General features: G+C 37.2%; 1 protein-coding gene across 2 annotated transcripts in view; it reads left to right on the top strand.

Moving 5' to 3' along the window:
- The window catches only part of GABRB2 (gamma-aminobutyric acid type A receptor subunit beta2), a 162,469-nt gene that overhangs the window by 83,270 nt on the left and 60,681 nt on the right, over positions 1-18,518 (top strand). For both annotated transcript variants that reach the window (XM_032197254.1, XM_032197256.1), the window contains exon 6: positions 11,898-11,980. In XM_032197254.1, the coding sequence (XP_032053145.1) occupies positions 11,898-11,980 (83 nt within the window). The remainder of the gene's footprint in view (positions 1-11,897; positions 11,981-18,518) is intronic.

Below are 18,518 nucleotides of genomic sequence, written 5' to 3'. Positions count from 1 at the left end.
TTAAAGATTTATTAAATTAAGATTAAAGATTTATTAAACTGCACTAGATCTGTCTGTTAATTGGGGTGGGGAAGCTTCACTGATGCTTGGTGAATGTACAGGGCTCAGGTGAAGGGCGAAGTTTTGTAGCTTTGTCTCACTGGGGGTTTGTTCTTCATGCCTATGTATAGGATGCTTTACAAAATGTCTCAATGATTTGTGGATACTGCTTTTTTGGCTAAATATGGTTTGTAATAAAAAAAAATTGTTGCTAATCTTAAGAATTTTGGGAGTCATTTTAAGTGAACAATTTTCCTAATGCTAGGTTAAAGGTTGGATTAGATGATTTTAGAGGTCTCCTCCAACCTTCTGTTGATTCTGTGATTCTTATTTGCATACCCATAGTTTGTGTTCTTATTGTACTTTTTTTGTCTGACATAGTGTCTCATTTACTCTGTACTTCAAAGTGTTTTTTGTTTACCACACATACTATTTCCCTTATTAAAATAAAAAAAAAAAAAAAGAGGGAGAAAAAAAAACAACTTTAGTTGTAAACCTGTCTCATCCATAAACCTATAAATGATTCAATTATTCATTTATGATATATTCTGTTTGGCATACATAAATGCCTAGCAATGTAGCTTGGAAGAGTGAATGAGTGCTAAATCACTAATTGTTAAATAATCCATATACTTCAAACGTTAAATAAAAGTATATTCTACCTAATAAATGACCTAATTTGCTTAATAAAACCAAGTGAATCTTCTAGGAACAAAAACAAAACAAAACAAACAAACAAAAACAAAACAAAACCAAGCAATTCAAATCCAATGAGCAGGATAGTTCTTTGTCCTTTGTTTGATAATACAGCCTCCCTCTCACTTACCAGTGCAATATCATCCTCTTTCTGTAGACCATGGCAAATATGTGGGGATGATTGGTTCATGACTGGTTCAAAGTTAAAAGCAAGAGAGGTAGCTGGAAGTGAAAATTTTATCAGCGGTATATGGGTTTGTACTCTTTTTTTTGTTTGTTTTTTCCAAAATTTGAGTGATTTCAACACTTTCAGTTTCTGCCTTTTCTAGGGAAAAGCTTTCTCTTGTGGGGACTCAAATGATATGTTCAATCTGTTCAGTAATAACTAGTCTATGAACATGACAATAGCCTCAGAAAGAACCATGAGCTCTTTCCCCCAAGCATATGCCTGTAATTTCACAATGCCCCTTTTAATTCTATGAGACAGTCCAGTTCACTGTGTACTACGGCAGCTGTCGCACTCTGTCTCGAAGTAGGCCCACAGTACTGCTATACCTGCACTCTAAATGCATGAATGAATGGTTTTAAAAACTGACTGTGGAAACCAGTCCATGATGTTTGCTTGCAGTGTTATAATGGGCTGACACTGTAGCTTTCAAAAATCAATAAATACAATTTGACTAAATTATTTTATTTTTATTGTTCTTCCCAAGTATGTAATAGTAACTTTGCTGTAAATATTAAAATATAAAATTGAAATTTTTTGGGAAAAAAAAAAAAATATATATATATATATATATGATTTATTGCTAACCTATGAGCTACAGGAATTAGTAACTAAAATGGTGCAGAGAAATTAGATAAAAATCATGGAAAAAGCTAATATACCTAGGAATTAAACTGGATGGATCAGTACTAGATTCTAGTTGGGGTGTCATAAAATTCATATTTTGGTCAGATTTTGTTTGCTGTGTGAAATCTATACATTGACTTTGATGGTCTAGTGGTGAAATACAATGTGGAGTTGTTGACAGTAAAGATTTGTGTAAAATTGAGGATAACAAACTAGGTGATTTGTAATGGTTCTAAATTGCTGAAAACCAGTTCTTAGTCTGATTGGTAGGGATTTGATATAGTATTTGGCTGTAAAAAAGAAACATACAACTGCAGGGAGGAGCCCTGGAAAGCAGGAACAGAATGTAACAAGGGAGGAGAATTGTTATATAATTATATATAATTATGTATTATACATTGTATGTATATAATTATATGTTATTATTCCAAGGAGTAATTGGCTGCCCAGAGGCATTTGGTTTGGATCCTGAAAGATGTATTTTTGAAAATACCAAGTCACAAAGCTTAAAAACACAAGAGGAAGGTACTGAGGAAGCAGGTTTCTCATTACAGGTGTAATTTCATTTATTTACTTATATTTAAAACCTGGTACATGCCCATTGGAGATGCCAATCTTTTAATCAGGTGGGTATATTCAAGCATGTTTGCAATTAGTATTACATACATCGATATTATTGATACCAGGTTAAAATCTATAGTGATTATCTCAACTTCACTGAAATATAATCCCTTTACTTTTTAGTTTACCAGGAGCAGTGATATATGTATTCGTGAGCCTAGCAAAATCTCTCATGAACTTCACAAATGAAATAAATAGTTTGAGACAAAGGAGGGTAGTGAAGCATTACATGCTAACTACAAACAATGGTCATTCAGTAAAATTAAAGGTGAAATTACATCGATACATTAGTATCGATGTTTTGTATCTAGACAATGGTGATGTTAATATCAGCTAGCATTGGAGGCCTATAGTCTGAGGGCAATGCATCAGATGCTTTGAGACTTTAAGATTATCTGTGTTATTTGTTTGTGTTCCTTCTTTATTGACGGTTGGTATTATAGTGATATTTGAAAGGATGTCAGTGGGGTGGAATTATGTCTCTGGATAAGTGTCTCTTACTGTTCCCTAAATACCAGAGCAAAGCTGAAATGTTTATTCAAACAAAGCAAGAGATATTGATCTTATAATAATTGTCAATTACAAGGATATTTGGTTTATTCTACTGAATGATTACACTGGACTTAAATTGGACACTTACACTGGACTGCCTTGCTTACTGGTAATACAAAATGGACAGTTTCTCATTCCCATTTTTGCTTGTATTGTGTTAAGCTTAGAGGAAGATGAGAACAGCAGAGAAATTAAGCTGCACTGGCACGAGGGCCTTTCTGATGTGCTTAGATGCTGCCTGTGCTTTCAACGTTCATCAGAAATAAATAATTTTATTCTGGATTTTGAAAAGCTGTTTGATAGTGGGTGACCTTTCTCAGGTAGAGGAGGAAAGATTGCATTAATAGAGGTAAGGGGCTCCATTCTACATGAGTACTTCAGGCATGCAGAGCACATTAGAGCTGCAGTAGGTGAGTTAACTGCCCTGTAGTGGATCAAATTGGTACTGCTTTGGGGAATGTCCAGTTGTTTACAGAGAGAAAGTAGAAGAGTAAATAAAGACAAGATAATTGAACGCTTCATTCCTAACAATGATGAAGTTCTATTAGAACAAGGTGAAGAGGAAAGAAATGATAAGTTGTGAGATGTTTTTTTGTTTGTTTGTTTGTTTGTTTTTGTTTTTGTTTTTTTTCCCTCAAATAATAAAGATACATAGTGAATTGCTTAATGAGAAAAAAAAATAGAAAGCACTAGTCTAACTGAAATCCTACAATCATGTAGGGAGTCAGTACCTCTATCCTCAATTCCAGTCTTTTGTAATCATAATTGTTTTAATAAGGATTAACCTGTGTCTGTCACCGTACAGTATTTTACACAGTTTGCTTTAATTCTGACTGCTAACTGTCTCCTTGTGTGATTGCTTTTTAAGGACCAGTCCCACTTTAGGACAGGGAAGCTTCATTTTACTGTTTTACTCTTGTCTTACAATTTTGTGAGCATTAGAATTTTACAGGCCACTGCTTTGCTTTAAAGGTTCTTGAAGGAAACAAAATTTTAGGTCTGCGCTAGAGATGTGTGTTTTTGTTTGACTTTTTTCTCTCCTTTTCGGATCTGAGAATATTTCTGCTTATGAAGAATTTACTTAGATTTATTATTTCTATTGACATTTCCCTGTAGAAAATGAGGTGTCTTATTCTGACCCCCAAAAACAAAAGCAATAGATGATTTGGGCTCTCATCATGCTTCTTCTGTAAGAATTACTAAATAAGCTGCAATCATAAAATTGAATGTGCCTTTTCTACTGCAGATTGTTTTGACTTCCATATTAATTTTTAGCTCAGGTAGAAATTCCTTTCTCCAGAATACTGAAAATACCATATTGTCAGATCATCCACTTGGATGTTTCCTTGGATGGACATGTAATTGGTAATATTCTTGGTGGTGTTTTATGAGAAGAAAGAGTTTTGCAGGATTAATTCTGTCACAAATGACAAATTAAGAAGATGGAGAAATAGCAAATGCAGTTTATTTGTGAGATCATTATCCAGAGTACATATTCTTCACCAACAGAGAAAAGTGCAGGAGCTGCAGGTTGTGTAAACACCACCACCACCTGACTTGAAAGCTGGTTCCATGAGGAGCTGTGCCCAGCAGCTGTTGGAGGTTGGCTGCTGCAGACATTTTGTGGGTAGGAAGCAGTTTACACATTTGTTTCTAAGAAGCACATGATTTAACATTTAGATGCAGATTCCTGGGAAAATAAGACTGTTCTCTCAAATAAAAGCATTGCAGTATAGGATGGTACTGCTATTGTAGACATAAACAGGTAGGCTGTGGGCAAAGCTCTTGCTATATGAAATAATTTTTCTACATTTTTAGCAGCAGCATTATCTCCAAAATTTGTGCACTGAAAAGTACGTATCCTGTGGAGAAGTTATTTCCTTCCCTCCCCCCCCCCACCCTCCCCCCAGTTCTTCAATTATTTAATTGTTATATTTTTATCATCAGGAATAAACAATATTAATGTAGGATGTGTATACAGTTCAACATACTGACCAGAACTAGCTACCAATTATTTTAGGCACTGAGAAAGAACCAAATCCATGTGGCTCCTTAGAGAGCTCTAGCTCACTTCCACAGTTTGAGAATCTAGATTATATAGATAATTTCAGAATTGTTAAGTAACTATTTTTAAAAGAGAATGCAGAAAACTTTATTCTTTTCATACCCTCCTGTATATAAAGTGGAATTTCTAGAAAAAGAAAAAGAAAAAGAAAAAGAAAAAGAAAAAGAAAAAGAAAAAGAAAAAGAAAAAGAAAAAAAGAAAAAGAAAAAAAAAAAAGAAAAAAAAAAAGAAAGGTTGTGAAAAGTGTGTTTCATATGTTCTGAAACAAATGAAATTAAACAATTTTCTCTTAGAACTTTAGTAATTATAAACTTTTTTCCCATTAAAAAGAACACAACTTGTTCAAAGGTGTTTTGAATATATAACTTCTCTGTTGTATGCAGCATGTCTTGGCTGGTAGTAGTGTAAATTTTTAAGAGAAAGAAGCTGAAATTAAGCAATTTTTGTTGCAGTGCTGATGTTATCTTAGTGAAATGGACATGTAATCTTTCCAACCGGAATAAGAAACATTTTGCAAAATGTTTGAAAGTAAAACTTTCAGTTTTATATTGTTAGGCGTAAAGCAAAAGGGCTATGAACTATGTATAAGCAGAGGAGATGTACTGGATTTTTCCTCCAAGGCTGTAGTTCTTTGTGCTGTCAGCACAGTTTATATTGCTTCACTGTTCTGTAAATGCTATAGTTTTTTATGGATCTTCCTTTTGTTTATTTATTATTTCTCTTGAAAGGGAGAAGTGAAGTGAATGCTGAAAGACAAAGATGCATTTCCCAGTGATAAAATATTAAAAATCTGAAGTGCTCCTCCTAGTTCTTCTGGCATAGCTGTTTCATTGTGTTATATGGGTGTTAATCTTCTAAGGAGCATGTAGTATTTCAGAGAGAGGCCTGAATACCTTCAGTCTAAAGCTGAGATTATTGTACCAGAAGATTTTCTGTAGAGTGACGTCTGCTTTTATCAGGGATTTAAATTATGAACATGATGTTGTGGCTGAGTTTTGGACTCAGTGACAGGATAGAAGGCAATGCTTATCTAATTTAAACAACAGTTTAGAGAGCTTTGTGGGGAGAGAGTAGAAAGCTGGGCATTGCTGCATGAAAATTATCATTTGCAGCAACAAAATTATCATTCTTCAGAATCACAATTCTTTTACTATGAAATAAGAGCCAAATTCACCAGTTTTCCATGAGCAGATAGCACAACAGCCAATCCTTCAGCAGAGAAATGGAGAGCTTCTTCCTGAAAAAGATCGCAGACCAATATTTCTTTCCTCTAAAACATCTTTTATTCTTCTTTAATCAACAGTGTAAACCAACAAAACTTAGAGGTTGAAGTTTCTGCATTTGTTCCAGCTCCTTGATTTTTGTCAGCTCCAAAATTTGATTTGAATCTTGTATTATCCTTAGAAAAGGTTTAAGCATCATATACTTAACTTATGGTCATGAGTTCTAGCTTTAACAAATAACACTTAGTGTTTTGAGAGAGCATCTAAGTATGTGAGGGTTGGACAGGGTAATGACTAAGGAAATGAGGAAAGGAATAAGAAAAACAAGCTAGGCTGAGATACTCATGAAATTTTGAGAAGTGGTATTAGAAGAGAGCATATTACAGGCTCTCTGTGGCCTGACTATATCATTTCATTTCAAACGAAGGTATCAATATCAGCAAAACCATTTCTACTTTTTTCACATTAAACTACACTGAGAGTTCTATGCATTATTTAGAATCATAGAATCATAGAATATCCTGAGTTGGAAGGGACCCTTAAGGATCATCAAGTCCAACTCTTGACACCGCACAGGTCTACCCAAAAGTTCAGACCATGTGCCTAAGTTCACAGTCCAATCTCTTCTTAAATTCAGACAGGCTCGGTGCAGTGACCACTTCCCTGGGGAGCCTATTCCAGTGTGCAACCACCCTCTCTGTGAAGAACCCCCTCCTGACGTCCAGCCTAAATTTCCCCTGCCTCAGCTTAACCCCGTTCCCGCGGGTCCTGTCACTAGTGTTAATGGAGAAAAGGTCTCCTGCCTCTCAACACCCCCTTACGAGGAAGTTGTAGACTGTGATGAGGTCTCCCCTCAGCCTCCTCTTCTCCAGGCTGAACAGGCCCAGTGACCTCAGCCGTTCCTCGTACGTCTTCCCCTCAAGGCCTTTCACCATCTTCGTAGCCCTCCTCTGGACACTTTCCAACAGTTTCATGTCCTTTTTATACTGTGGTGCCCAGAACTGCACACAGTACTCGAGGTGAGGCCGCACCAGCGCAGAGTAGAGCGGGACAATCACCTCCCTTGACCTACTAGCGATGCCGTGCTTGATGCACCCCAGGACACGGTTGGCCCTCCTGGCTGCCAGGGCACACTGCTGGCTCATATTCAACTTGCTGTCTACCACGACCCCCAGATCCCTCTCTTCTAGGCTGCTCTCCAGCGTCTGATCGCCCAGTCTGTACATGCAGCCAGGGTTTCCCCGTCCCAGGTGCAGGACCCGGCACTTGCTCTTATTGAACTTCATGCGGTTGGTGATCGCCCAGCTCTCCAACCTGTCCAGATCCCTCTGCAAGGCCTTTACGCCCTCATTTGAGTCCACAACTCCTCCAAGTTTGGTGTCATCAGCAAACTTGCTCAAAATACCCTCTATTCCTACATCCAGATCGTTTATAAAAATATTGAAAAGTACCGGCCCTAAAATGGAGCCTTGAGGGACCCCACTGGTGACCGCCCGCCAGCCTGACGCAGCTCCATTTACCATAACCCTTTGGGCCCTGCCCGTTAGCCAATTGCTCACCCATCGTATGATGTTTTTATTTAGCTGTATGGTGGACATTTTGTCCAGTAGGATCCTATGGGAAACCGTGTCAAAAGCCTTGCTGAAGTCCAAAAAAATCACATCAGCTGGTTTCCCTTGGTCCACCATACAGGTGATCTTATCATAAAAGGAAATCAGGTTAGTTAGGCAGGAAAGTTGAAAGATCATAGCAGTCAGTAGCTGAATGTTTGGTTTTAACGATGGACTTGTAGAAATGTCACTGTTTATCCTTTGTGAAAGCCAGCTCTTAACCTAAGATTATATAAGGGAAGCTTATGCTTGGTGTGAATAAACAGAAGGAAGAAGACCTCCGTGACCTCTATAATTAGTAATAAATGTTTTTTAATTTAAATGTCAATCTGTTAGTACTTATAGCAACCGTGACGCATGTTTAAATCCAGTATTAGTGTTCAGGAGAGTGATATATCACATTACAGTGTTGTTTTTTTTTCCCAGATTTCCATGTATTTGAAATTGAGTATGCTGGCTGCTGCTGCTGCTGTTTCCAACTGTCACGCAGCAGGACTGTTTCCAAGAAGCAGAAGTGAACAGTGGGTATAGCTGCAGTGCGTGGTTTCAGTAACGAATTCAGAGAGATAGTGATTGCCAGTTGGTGGGCACATAACATTCTGTTGAAGTCCCGATAGAGATACAGTCAGTTAAAGAGCATGACTTCCTTGCAAACTCTTTGGATTTGTCCAGAAATTGTTAATGGAGAGTCAGATTCTGCCTTCAGACACAGAGATCTGAAGCAAAATTTCACATTGCTTTTGACTGGACATTGTATACGTGCATACACTTGAAGAAATAATTGATCTTTCATTTTCCTGGGCTTCAGCTTTGTCTCTTTTTCATTAGGATTGTGATGTGTCAGTGCTAGAGCTAAGAGTATTATATAGATCTCATACTACCACTCTTCTCTGAGGAACTATCTGAAATTGTCACCTCCTTTCTCATCATTTCTGTTCTGTCTGTAATAGGTCAGACCTGTTTCCTTCCAGGGCAAAGATAAGTTTCTGCTGTGACTTACTCCCTACAGCTTTGCTGAGCTGCAGCAGCTCCATGAGGGCTTTGTATTCTGTCCGTCTCCACATACCAGTAGCGTTGCTCTCCAGTCTCTAGTGGTGTTCTTTCTTCTGCAGCGATATCAGAACTATTTTAGTTGCTTTTTTGATTTTCAAATTCTACTTCAGCTTGTAGGAAGGCCAACATCTATTAGATTTTGAAAAACTGTCCCCTGTGTAGCACTGAAAAAAAGAACCACTAGTAGGACAGTAGTATTATTCAACTACCAGGACAGTATTATTTTCTGCAAAACTTAAAATATGAAAGTGTTTTAAGAGTTCCTTATGGCCTGAGAAAGGAGCAGTGTCAGTTTCCAGGTCCTATGAAGCACAGAACCTCCCCAAAGGTTTGGAGACAAGGGCAGATTTTCTGTTTTCTCAGAAGTAATAGGTATTATTTTTGGAATTATTGACAGCAAACTTCACTTTCCCTGCAAGATAATCAGGGTGAAGGTTTCTTTGCACTGGTTTGCATCATTAAGAGTCATGAAATGAAACATCATAAGGTTTCTCTTTCTTTCACAGCAGATAAAAAGATCAGTGTATGAAACAGTTCTGTAATGTGTTTCATTTCACACTGTCTGAGAGCAGTTATTCTGTTATCATTCTAATGACTAGTGTGTTGAGTCAGTGTTGTTTTTTTAAAAGCTGTCATTTTTTCCATTGTTTGTACTCAAGGCTATGTTATGCAAAAAACAATTTTATATTTTGTGCACTAGTCCTTGCTAGTATATATTTATATAAAAAATATTTTTAATCCCTTTATGAAAATTGTAATAGCTCTGCTTTGGGGAAGATGCAGAATGCCTGTTTCAGGCATTCCTACCTGCTATAACTATTATTTCTTCCTCTGCAAAGGTATAGATCATGAGTCTTGAATTTAAGAGCATTTAAAGGTGGCAATTCTTCTGTGCTCTTGCATTAGTAATTTTGTTTAGCTATTCAATGTGAATTGCAAGCCATTAATAATTATTAAAAGGTAGCTTTGTTGCTTAAATAATTTTGAAGATGAGAGAGAACTATTTCTATTTTTCCAAAGGTGAGAAAATTCAGGGTAAAAATATGAGGGAGGCATGAAGAGAGGAAAGGACAGATTTCCTTTTTTATTCCAGTGAATTTGCATTATGGTTAAGAATGATCAAGTGAACTGAATTACCAATCGTTTTCATTGCTCTGCTTTTGCTTTTGTTAAATGCTGGAAATAATCTATTCAAAGGAGCCAAAAGATTCTTCTCCCCTGCTTTTGTCCACTTCAGGAAGATTTCTTTTGAAGTATTTGTGGTGATCCACACTGATGGAAAACAACATATTTTCAAAAGCAATTCTGTGAGTAGCTATGTAGCGATTGAAGCAGGCACTTACTGCCAAAAGGTGTTCATTTATTATTGAATTCTCTCAGAACCCAATAGATATGTATGGTTAAAATGTAAAATTAAGGAATATTGTCTAGATGTACAAGAAAGAGGTAAGACTTCCACAGTGTTTATAGGAGTAACTTGCTTCCACTTTTGCTCTCCTCCTTTTGTTGAAGAAATTTACAGGGCTTTTTTTTTTTTTCCTTCTTCTTCTGTAAACAACAGCAAAGCATTGGTAGATAGTACTGTAAGGACACTAATGAGAGGGCTGTATTGCTTGAACACTTTTTAATACCTTGTGGAAAGAACTGTTAAAGTCAATTTTGAATCTATCTTTAGCAGTTATAGTTTTCTGCTTCTAATGAACTGTCATTAGGTATTTAAGGAGAAAGATTGAGGTCCATCAAGTGAAAGAGTTCTTTGTCAGATTGAAGAGTAGTAAAGAAGTTTTTGAGCCATTATCCAACAGTCTCAATATATTCTATAGAGGACTAGTAACCCTCATACAGGGCAACAAGATTTTGAGAAGAAAACGGTTGGTCACCCAGGATCAGTCATCCCTTGAATCCCAACTGCTGATCCCATCAGGTGGTATGGTGTCTGCACATGCTATAAATACTTCATCTATCAAGTTGGGTCCCGTTTTGGAGGCACACCTACATCATCTTGGATTTTGTGATTTGAGTTAAATTATTTGCCTAACTTTCAGCTGGAAAAAAAAAAAAATGTACACTTGGCTGCTGTACAGTGCTCAAGTTCTTCTGTGGATGTGGAAGCAGATTTTCCAGATACAGATGGCCAGTCCGCTGTACTTACCAGAAAAGTGCAGGGACTAAAGAAAATCCTTGTTTGTCTGAGGATGCTGTATAAATTGCCAGGCTTTAGCAGCTGTGCAGGAGAACGGCTCTTAGAGAGTAGAGGGGGGAGAGAAGAAAGGCTAGAAACCTCTAGCTTATGCACTAAATTCCCACCTGGCCCTACTTAGAGTATGTGCAGAATATACCTATTTTGACTATTGGTGGATTCCAAATTTTAGGTGTGTTTTTTCAGTCTCTACAGATACTGCATATTCACAGGAGGAGGGAGGAAAAAATAAAATAGAATTGATTTTTGTTTATGTTCTAGGAAGACTTGCAGGTAAACCATTAATAAAAGGCTGCTGAGCATTTTGCCTTGGTTCAGATGATTATGCTCAGGATTATTCTTCCAGGAGGTCTATCAGCAAAAGAGTCTATTAATAATACAGATGTTTGTCTGAACATTTAAAAGAAACACTTGACCTGTGTTAAGGTTTCGAGTCATTCAGGGGCACAAGTCAACTATGGTCTAAACATTTTGTGAAAACAGTCCTGAAAATGTTCACTTGCTAATGTGAAGCTAAAATAATATTTCATTTACAAAGAAAGCACTGTTGAAAAGAAGACAGAATTAAATTTCATATGAAAGGATTAGGGTATTAACGCAGGATATGAAGTACACATCTTTCTTTGCTCATCCCTAGATTTCCTCTGCCGCTTTCCATTGAGACTTCCTTTTTGGCTCAAACTGCTGCACTATATAATGAAAGAATTAGTAGTATTCTAATTCATGATGATTTTTTTTTTCAGGATAGACTGATTGCTGATGATTAAAGCTTGTGGTACTGTGATAATGGTGAATAAATGGGAAGCTGTCTATTGCCCACCAGTGGCATAACCTTGCAGTGGTATTACTTACAAACAATCAGTGTATACAGTATTTTAGTAAAAATAGTCGTGTCGGTAAAAATATATTTTGATCTTTCAACCAAGTGCAGTCAAAGAAAGATTGGAATGAGACACGTTAACAAGCTCTTCTTTTTCCTTCCTAGAATTACAACGACAGCTGCTTGTATGATGGACCTACGGAGATATCCGCTGGATGAGCAGAATTGCACGCTGGAGATTGAGAGCTGTAAGTACTTCTGCAAATCCTACTTATTCTGTGGTCAACTGCTTCAGACTTTTTATCCGTCTTTCTTTTTTATTTTTTTTTATATGCTACTAACCTAGTTGTGTCTCCGATGACATTTAGATTCTTGTAAACACATTTAAAAAAAAGCTTTCCAGATGGATTAGTAATTTGTGGCACAAGGATTAACAAAAGTTATTCTGTTTTGATGGACAATTTTCAGCTTTAAAAGTCTCATTCAAAGGCGTTGGAGTTCATGTGAGGAGCATGAGGATTATTATCAGTTTTTTATCCCCCTTTACTGCTGAGCTATGTTGCAGCTTGTTTCCATTTATAAAAGATAGCAAGAGGCCAGAATTGTTTTTGCAATAGGTGTTTTGTGGTTTGCATGTTTTTCTAGACCCTATTCTGTAGTTAAGCTTTCAATTCATGCAATGCAGTTTATTATATATACTGATTTAATAGCTGGACTGTCTATCAAGTTTTCCATGTCAATAAATCTTGTGTTATGAAATAAAATTTCCAGTATCTTTTCAATGTATAGTCTTTAGGGTACTATAAGCACTTGAGAAAAAAAACTACTCATCATCACTTATATAAAGACAATATTGTAAATATGCAATACTTGATGTTAATGAAGAACAGCACTTTCAAGATACATTTCCTTTTCCAGGAGAATCATAGGTAATAGATGGGGTCTATTATTGAGGTGAATGCAGCAAGCAAAATGAAAAGTAATGTCATTAAGATACAGTATGAAAAAATGTGTGTTTTTAAAATAGCATTTATTTTAAAACATTATGGGATTTCTGCATGAGAAAAGTGATCATAGCTTGTACTACAGTCTGGCAAGAGCTTGGTAAAGCTTCTTTCTCCTGTTTTAGAAAGCATTTAAGAATATGTTTTAAATTTGTGTCCAGGTTTCATTCATTTTAATGTAACTGAAAGACATGACAATCTCTTCCTGAATTGCACTGGTGATACTGCTGTTTGAAATAATTTACATGCCTGAAGTAAGCAAAAAAAATTTTTATCATTAAAATTCACCCCTTCTATATGTTGACATGCACAGCCTCTAGAAGTCAGCCCACTTCTACTAGTAATGTGAGAGAATTCTGTACAGACTAACTGTATTCTGGCTTACAGAGATTCTTGACACTGTTTATTCATGCAGTATGAAAAATACAGAATTTGTTACATCATAGAAAGGGTGGGGGGTTAATTTCCCATAGTGGTTAGGATAGGACAGCTCCTCTGTGGATCTCTTAGCTCTGTTGCAGCCTTGCAAAAGTAAAAAAGAATTCTAAAATATGATACTGTATGTAGCTAGTCTGCCTTTGACTGTAGTAAAAAGGGTCATTAAAGAATGAGGATAGAATGAGGCTTTGAAAAACTTTATTGCTGCTTTAGAAAATTATTACTCTTTACCATGTCACTCTGTCCAGGTAAAAACCTGAGTCTGTCTAATCATTATAAATTGCTTCAGACAAAATGCTAGTAGGCAGTTGGGTAGAATAAATAAGAATGAAAGTGACTTTGAGTCATTTTATGCAGGTACTCACTTCTTTAAACTCACTTCTTTAAACTATTTGCATGCTGAAAGTATCATAGTTTCTTGGCCTGCTGGTTCTGTTTCATACCTGTTTCATTACTGCTTTCTTGTGATGTTTACAAACACTCTAAATTCCATTGTAAGTGTTTTCATGGCCAAGAAGGCATAAAATTATACTCATTGTTTATGTCAACAGTCTTCTCCCCCCCTCTTTTTTTTTTTTTTGTTTCAAGCTTAATGTCTTCCCCACCACTGCTGTGACCCTCACAATGTATTTAAGGAAGGTAGTCTTAATTTCTCATAGCCTTCATTTCATGAAACTTGAATGTGCTGGTCTCTTTTAGCTTTTTCATGCAAGTGCATTCAGTGATTCTATGTTAAGAGAAATGCAGAACTAGCTAATACTGGTTTCTACAACTGCTATAGTTTATCATCCTTCTTTATGAATAAATCCATACCACAAACTGTATCCCAGATGAAATCTGTATTGCATTTACCCTGCCCTTTTTTCCAAGAGCAACCTTTGCCTTTTTTCATAACTGCATAACTTCCATAGGCGGTAGCCATTCCTGGAACATTACAGTAAGATTTTGCCTTCACTCATCTTCCATCAGTGGGATCTAGCTCTTGATAGAAATATTTTTGCATAGTTCAAAGAACATGTGACTTAGCATTTCATAACACTTTTCACATAAATCAGTGTTCTTAATTTTGCTACAGTCCTCAAGGTTATCAAGTTTTTGGTATTTTAGTTCTGATCATCTGACCAGCACCTGCATATTTTGTTTCATTAAGAATATCCTTCACACACAAACACTAAATAATATTAATGGTAACAAAGATCATGATGATCTTCTTATGATGATCTTATGATCATTCTCTATACTGAGCACTATCTAATATTTCAATGCAGTACAATTTCCTACATATTATTTATCAATCTTTACTGTTCTTTGTCTGTTCTCAGATAGTCCTATATCAAATGTTTTCATAAATTCCAGGTTAGTTGTACTTTGCATAGAAACGTAGTTATCAGCTAGCCAGAACCTTTATGAGTTATGTCATGATGGCTTTTATCCAAGTTCCATGCACATTGACGTCTTTAAAGTTCTTCCATTCTTTCACTGCTTCTGTCTTATTGATGCCAGTTGACTTTTTTCTTGTTATATGCCTGGATTATGTTTTATCACATAACATTGTGTTTACTGAATTTTGGGTCCAGTGTCAAATTTTTGTAAATCTAGATTTACATAAACCTAGATGAATCTACAAATTAGGAATTATGGCAGAAAAGGGTTTTATGGTAAAGCTAAAACATAAAATGGGGAAGGATGTATCATTTGTTAGATACAAGAGGCAGTATTTTACCCGTTTCAGTTTAAATTAGTAGTGACAAGATTAGATACTGAAAGCGTAAGAGAGGACTATTCCTCACTGGTTCAAAGAGCCTTAGTTTTGAGAACTGAAATCTAATTTTTTTTTAACATATAGGCAGTTTACATCTCTGAACATTTTATTTTGATTTGCTCACACTTAAAAGGGGGCAGAAACATGTTGAATCTTTAGTTTTCCTAATATGTTTTTAAACCTGTACAATGTCTTTCACATCAGGGTATAATTTAGCTACTCTTCTCTTTCTTTTATCTCCCAAGATGCTGAATTGTGGGGATATAAAACCAGAAATCACTTTTATTGTGCATTCATTTCTTAGATACCCAGCTTGCAGGCAACAGAGTGTTTTTTTTCCTTGTTACTTGAATTTTGACTTGTCTCAGTAAAATGCCTCTCCTTTCTGCTCTGTACAACTGCCACTGAAGTATGAATGATGTTTCTGATGATGCTCTAGAATACTTATATTTCTCTCCTGTCTCCTGCCTTTCTGGAGTTGTAACTGTTGAAGGAATTCCTTAGCTAATCAGCCTAAAGAATAGAGGGAGCTAAAAGGCAAAAAGAAGCACGAGGGAGTTTGCAGAATACTGGTTCATACTGATATTCTTTACTGAGAGGGTTGTGAGGCATTGGAATGGGCTGCCCAGGGAAGTGGTGGAGTCACCATCCCTGGAGGTCTTTAAAAGACGTTTAGATGTTGAACTTAGTGATATGGTTTAGTGGAGGTCTCGTTAGTGTTAGGTCAGAGGTTGGACTCAGTGATCTTGAGGTCTCACAGAATCATAGAATCACAGAATTTTCTAGGTTGGAAGAGACCTCAAGGTCATCGAGTCCAACCTCTGACCTAACGCTAACAGTCCCCACTAAACCATTTCCCTAAGCTTTACATCTAAACGTCTTTTGAAGACTTCCAGGGATGGTGACTCCACCACTTCCCTGGGCAGCCTGTTCCAGTGCCTCACAACCCTTTCAGTGAAGAAGTTCTTCCTAACATCTAACCTAAAAATCCCCTGGCACAACTTAAGCCCATTCCCCCTTGTCCTGTCACCAGGCACATGGGAGAACAGGCCAACCCCCACCTTGCTACAGCCTCCCTTGAGGTACCCATAGAGAGCGATAAGGTCGCCCCTGAGCCTCCTCTTCTCCAGGCTGAACAAGCCCAGCTCCCTCAGACACTCCTCGTAGGACTTGTTCTCCAGGCCCCTCACCAGCTTCGTTGCCCTTCTCTGGACCCGCTCAAGCACCTCGATGTCCTTCTTGTAGCGAGGGGCCCAAAACTGAACACAGTACTCGAGGTGCAGCCTCACCAGAGCTGAGTACAGGGGGACGATCACCTCCCTAGCCCTGCTGGTCACACTGTTCCTGATACAAGCCAGGATGCCGTTGGCCTTCTTGGCCACCTGAGCACACTGCTGGCTCATATTCAGCTGACTATCCACCATCACTCCCAGGTCCTTCTCTGCCAGGCAGCTCTCCAACCATTCCTCTCCCAGCCTGTAGCTCTGCTTGGGGTTATTGCGCCCCAGGTGCAGGACCCGGCACTTGGCCTTGTTGAACTTCATGCAGTTGACCTCAGCCCATCGGTGCAGCCTATGCAGTCTCTTCCAACCTAGACAATTCTGTGATTCTGTGATTCTGTGATATAAATAAGATATCATATTGTAACTCCTCTAGCATTACAGAGAGAAATTATTGTGATTTGAATATTTTCCAATGTAAATATTCAATATTCATCTAGTACATTTTGACTGTTGTTAACTTTAATTACACAGTGACACAAAAGGACATTAAAATTCACGTCAACTCTTTATTTTTTGACAACATGTTAGGCATAGCTGTATTTGTTATATTGTGGTGTAATTCAGAAAATGCTTGCTTTGTGACAGTGATATTTTAAAACTTTCTTTGTTGTTCTTGAATAAACAAAACCACACTGAGTCTCACCTTAGAAGCATAGTCTCAGAAAAGTTTTCCATAGTTTATTAAAGATATGGCAAAAAAAAAAAAAAAAAAAAAAAAAAAAAAGCAGCATATGAAAGCCCTACTGTCTGAAGCCACAGCAAACAGGCAGTTTGCATATACGGGGGGGGGAAGGGGCGGGGAGGGGGGAAGGGGCAGGGGGCGGAAAGGGAGTGTTTTGGTGAAAAATGAAGAATTATTGTTTTGGGACCTTTCTTTTATTTAACAGCTAGGGGCATTTGGACCAGGAATTAATTAAATTATTTTATCTGTATCATGGCAAAAAGGCAACAGTAACACACTAAATAAGACCAGTTTAAAACTTCCATTGTATAAGAATCTAGAAAAAGGCAGGAAGAACAAAGGCAAAAGTGTATCATTCCTCCCAGTGACTGTGTATCAAACACTTTCTAATCAGATCCTCTGAAAGCCCATCACCAAGAGAAACGAGTAATTTTTGTATGTTGAAGGTCAGTTTATAAGCACATTTAAAGCTTTAGAAAGAAATAAAAGTTGCCTATTGCTGAAGTTTTGAGTACTTTGCAGACAGCTGCTCTGGTCAGAAATCAGAGCTATAATCAAGGTATATAAAATGGTAGAACTGCAGGAGCTGACCAGGCAGTACCCTTCTGGGTTAGAGGTGGATCTGTCTGATACCAGGTGAGAGACTCTGCTTATCCCTGGGAAATGGGATGTTCAGCAGAGGAGGGTACCTCTGCTGGAAGTGAATATGTCACTTCCAACATTTACACAGTAAGTGGAAAGCTGAATATGTGACGTTAGGACCATTAAAGGTTAGAATCTTTATAGTGGTTCGTTTAATTTTCTTTTCATTTGTCAAGTTTAGCATGTAACCTGTTCTCTTCAACCCTTCAATTAAGTATTTTTTGCTTAGTAGCTGTTGTACAGGGAGAATATTCTTCTATCAGGAGAAGTTAACCTTATTTTCAAAGTGCTCCTTTCTCCTTCTTGTTTATCATCTATATGTTTGCATGTCTTAATTTAGATTCTGTGACAATCCAGCCTACACAGTACTTTGATAGGAGGAAAAGATGCATTAATAAATAGTCATGAATTCTTCCTCTGTATCCATACACTGTCCATTTCAGCATCATCAACTTGTAATGTGGCTTCCTCGGGATAGGTACTCCAGTCTTTATTTTTGCATAGTAATTTCATCTCAGTTCTATTGAGAAGAGAAGAAAAGAAAATAGATTTAAATTCAGTGATGTAATGCATACTGTCAAACATGACTCCTTTTCAGTGTGTAGATGTATGATCTTCAGTAAGGGCTAAAAAAATACCAACAAAAATGGTAAATGTTTCTTCTGGCTAGTCTGAAGAAGGGAAGGATGTTTAGACTAACCATCAGTACACATGTGTATATGACTGGGGCAGGTTCTGTACAAGTGAACCGCTGTTTGTAATGTTTTGATAACCAAGCATGAGCAATGACCTCTAGGGACTTTGGTCAGGCTTTTCAGACAAAAACTCAAGTAACATCCAAAGTAATTTTTTCCTATTACCTATTATTATGGGGACACAAGAAGGAAGTACTCTCTCTTATTTTCTTTATTTCTAATTGCATCTTTACAACATTCTGCATCTTGGAAGCACTCATAACACAAATAAAAGCATGTA

Source organism: Aythya fuligula, chromosome 14, assembly GCF_009819795.1.
Source record: "Aythya fuligula isolate bAytFul2 chromosome 14, bAytFul2.pri, whole genome shotgun sequence".
NCBI classification, from domain to species: domain Eukaryota; kingdom Metazoa; phylum Chordata; class Aves; order Anseriformes; family Anatidae; genus Aythya; species Aythya fuligula.
The sequence above is the reverse complement of the archived record's forward strand: the minus strand, read 5'-3'. Positions and strand labels throughout refer to the sequence as shown.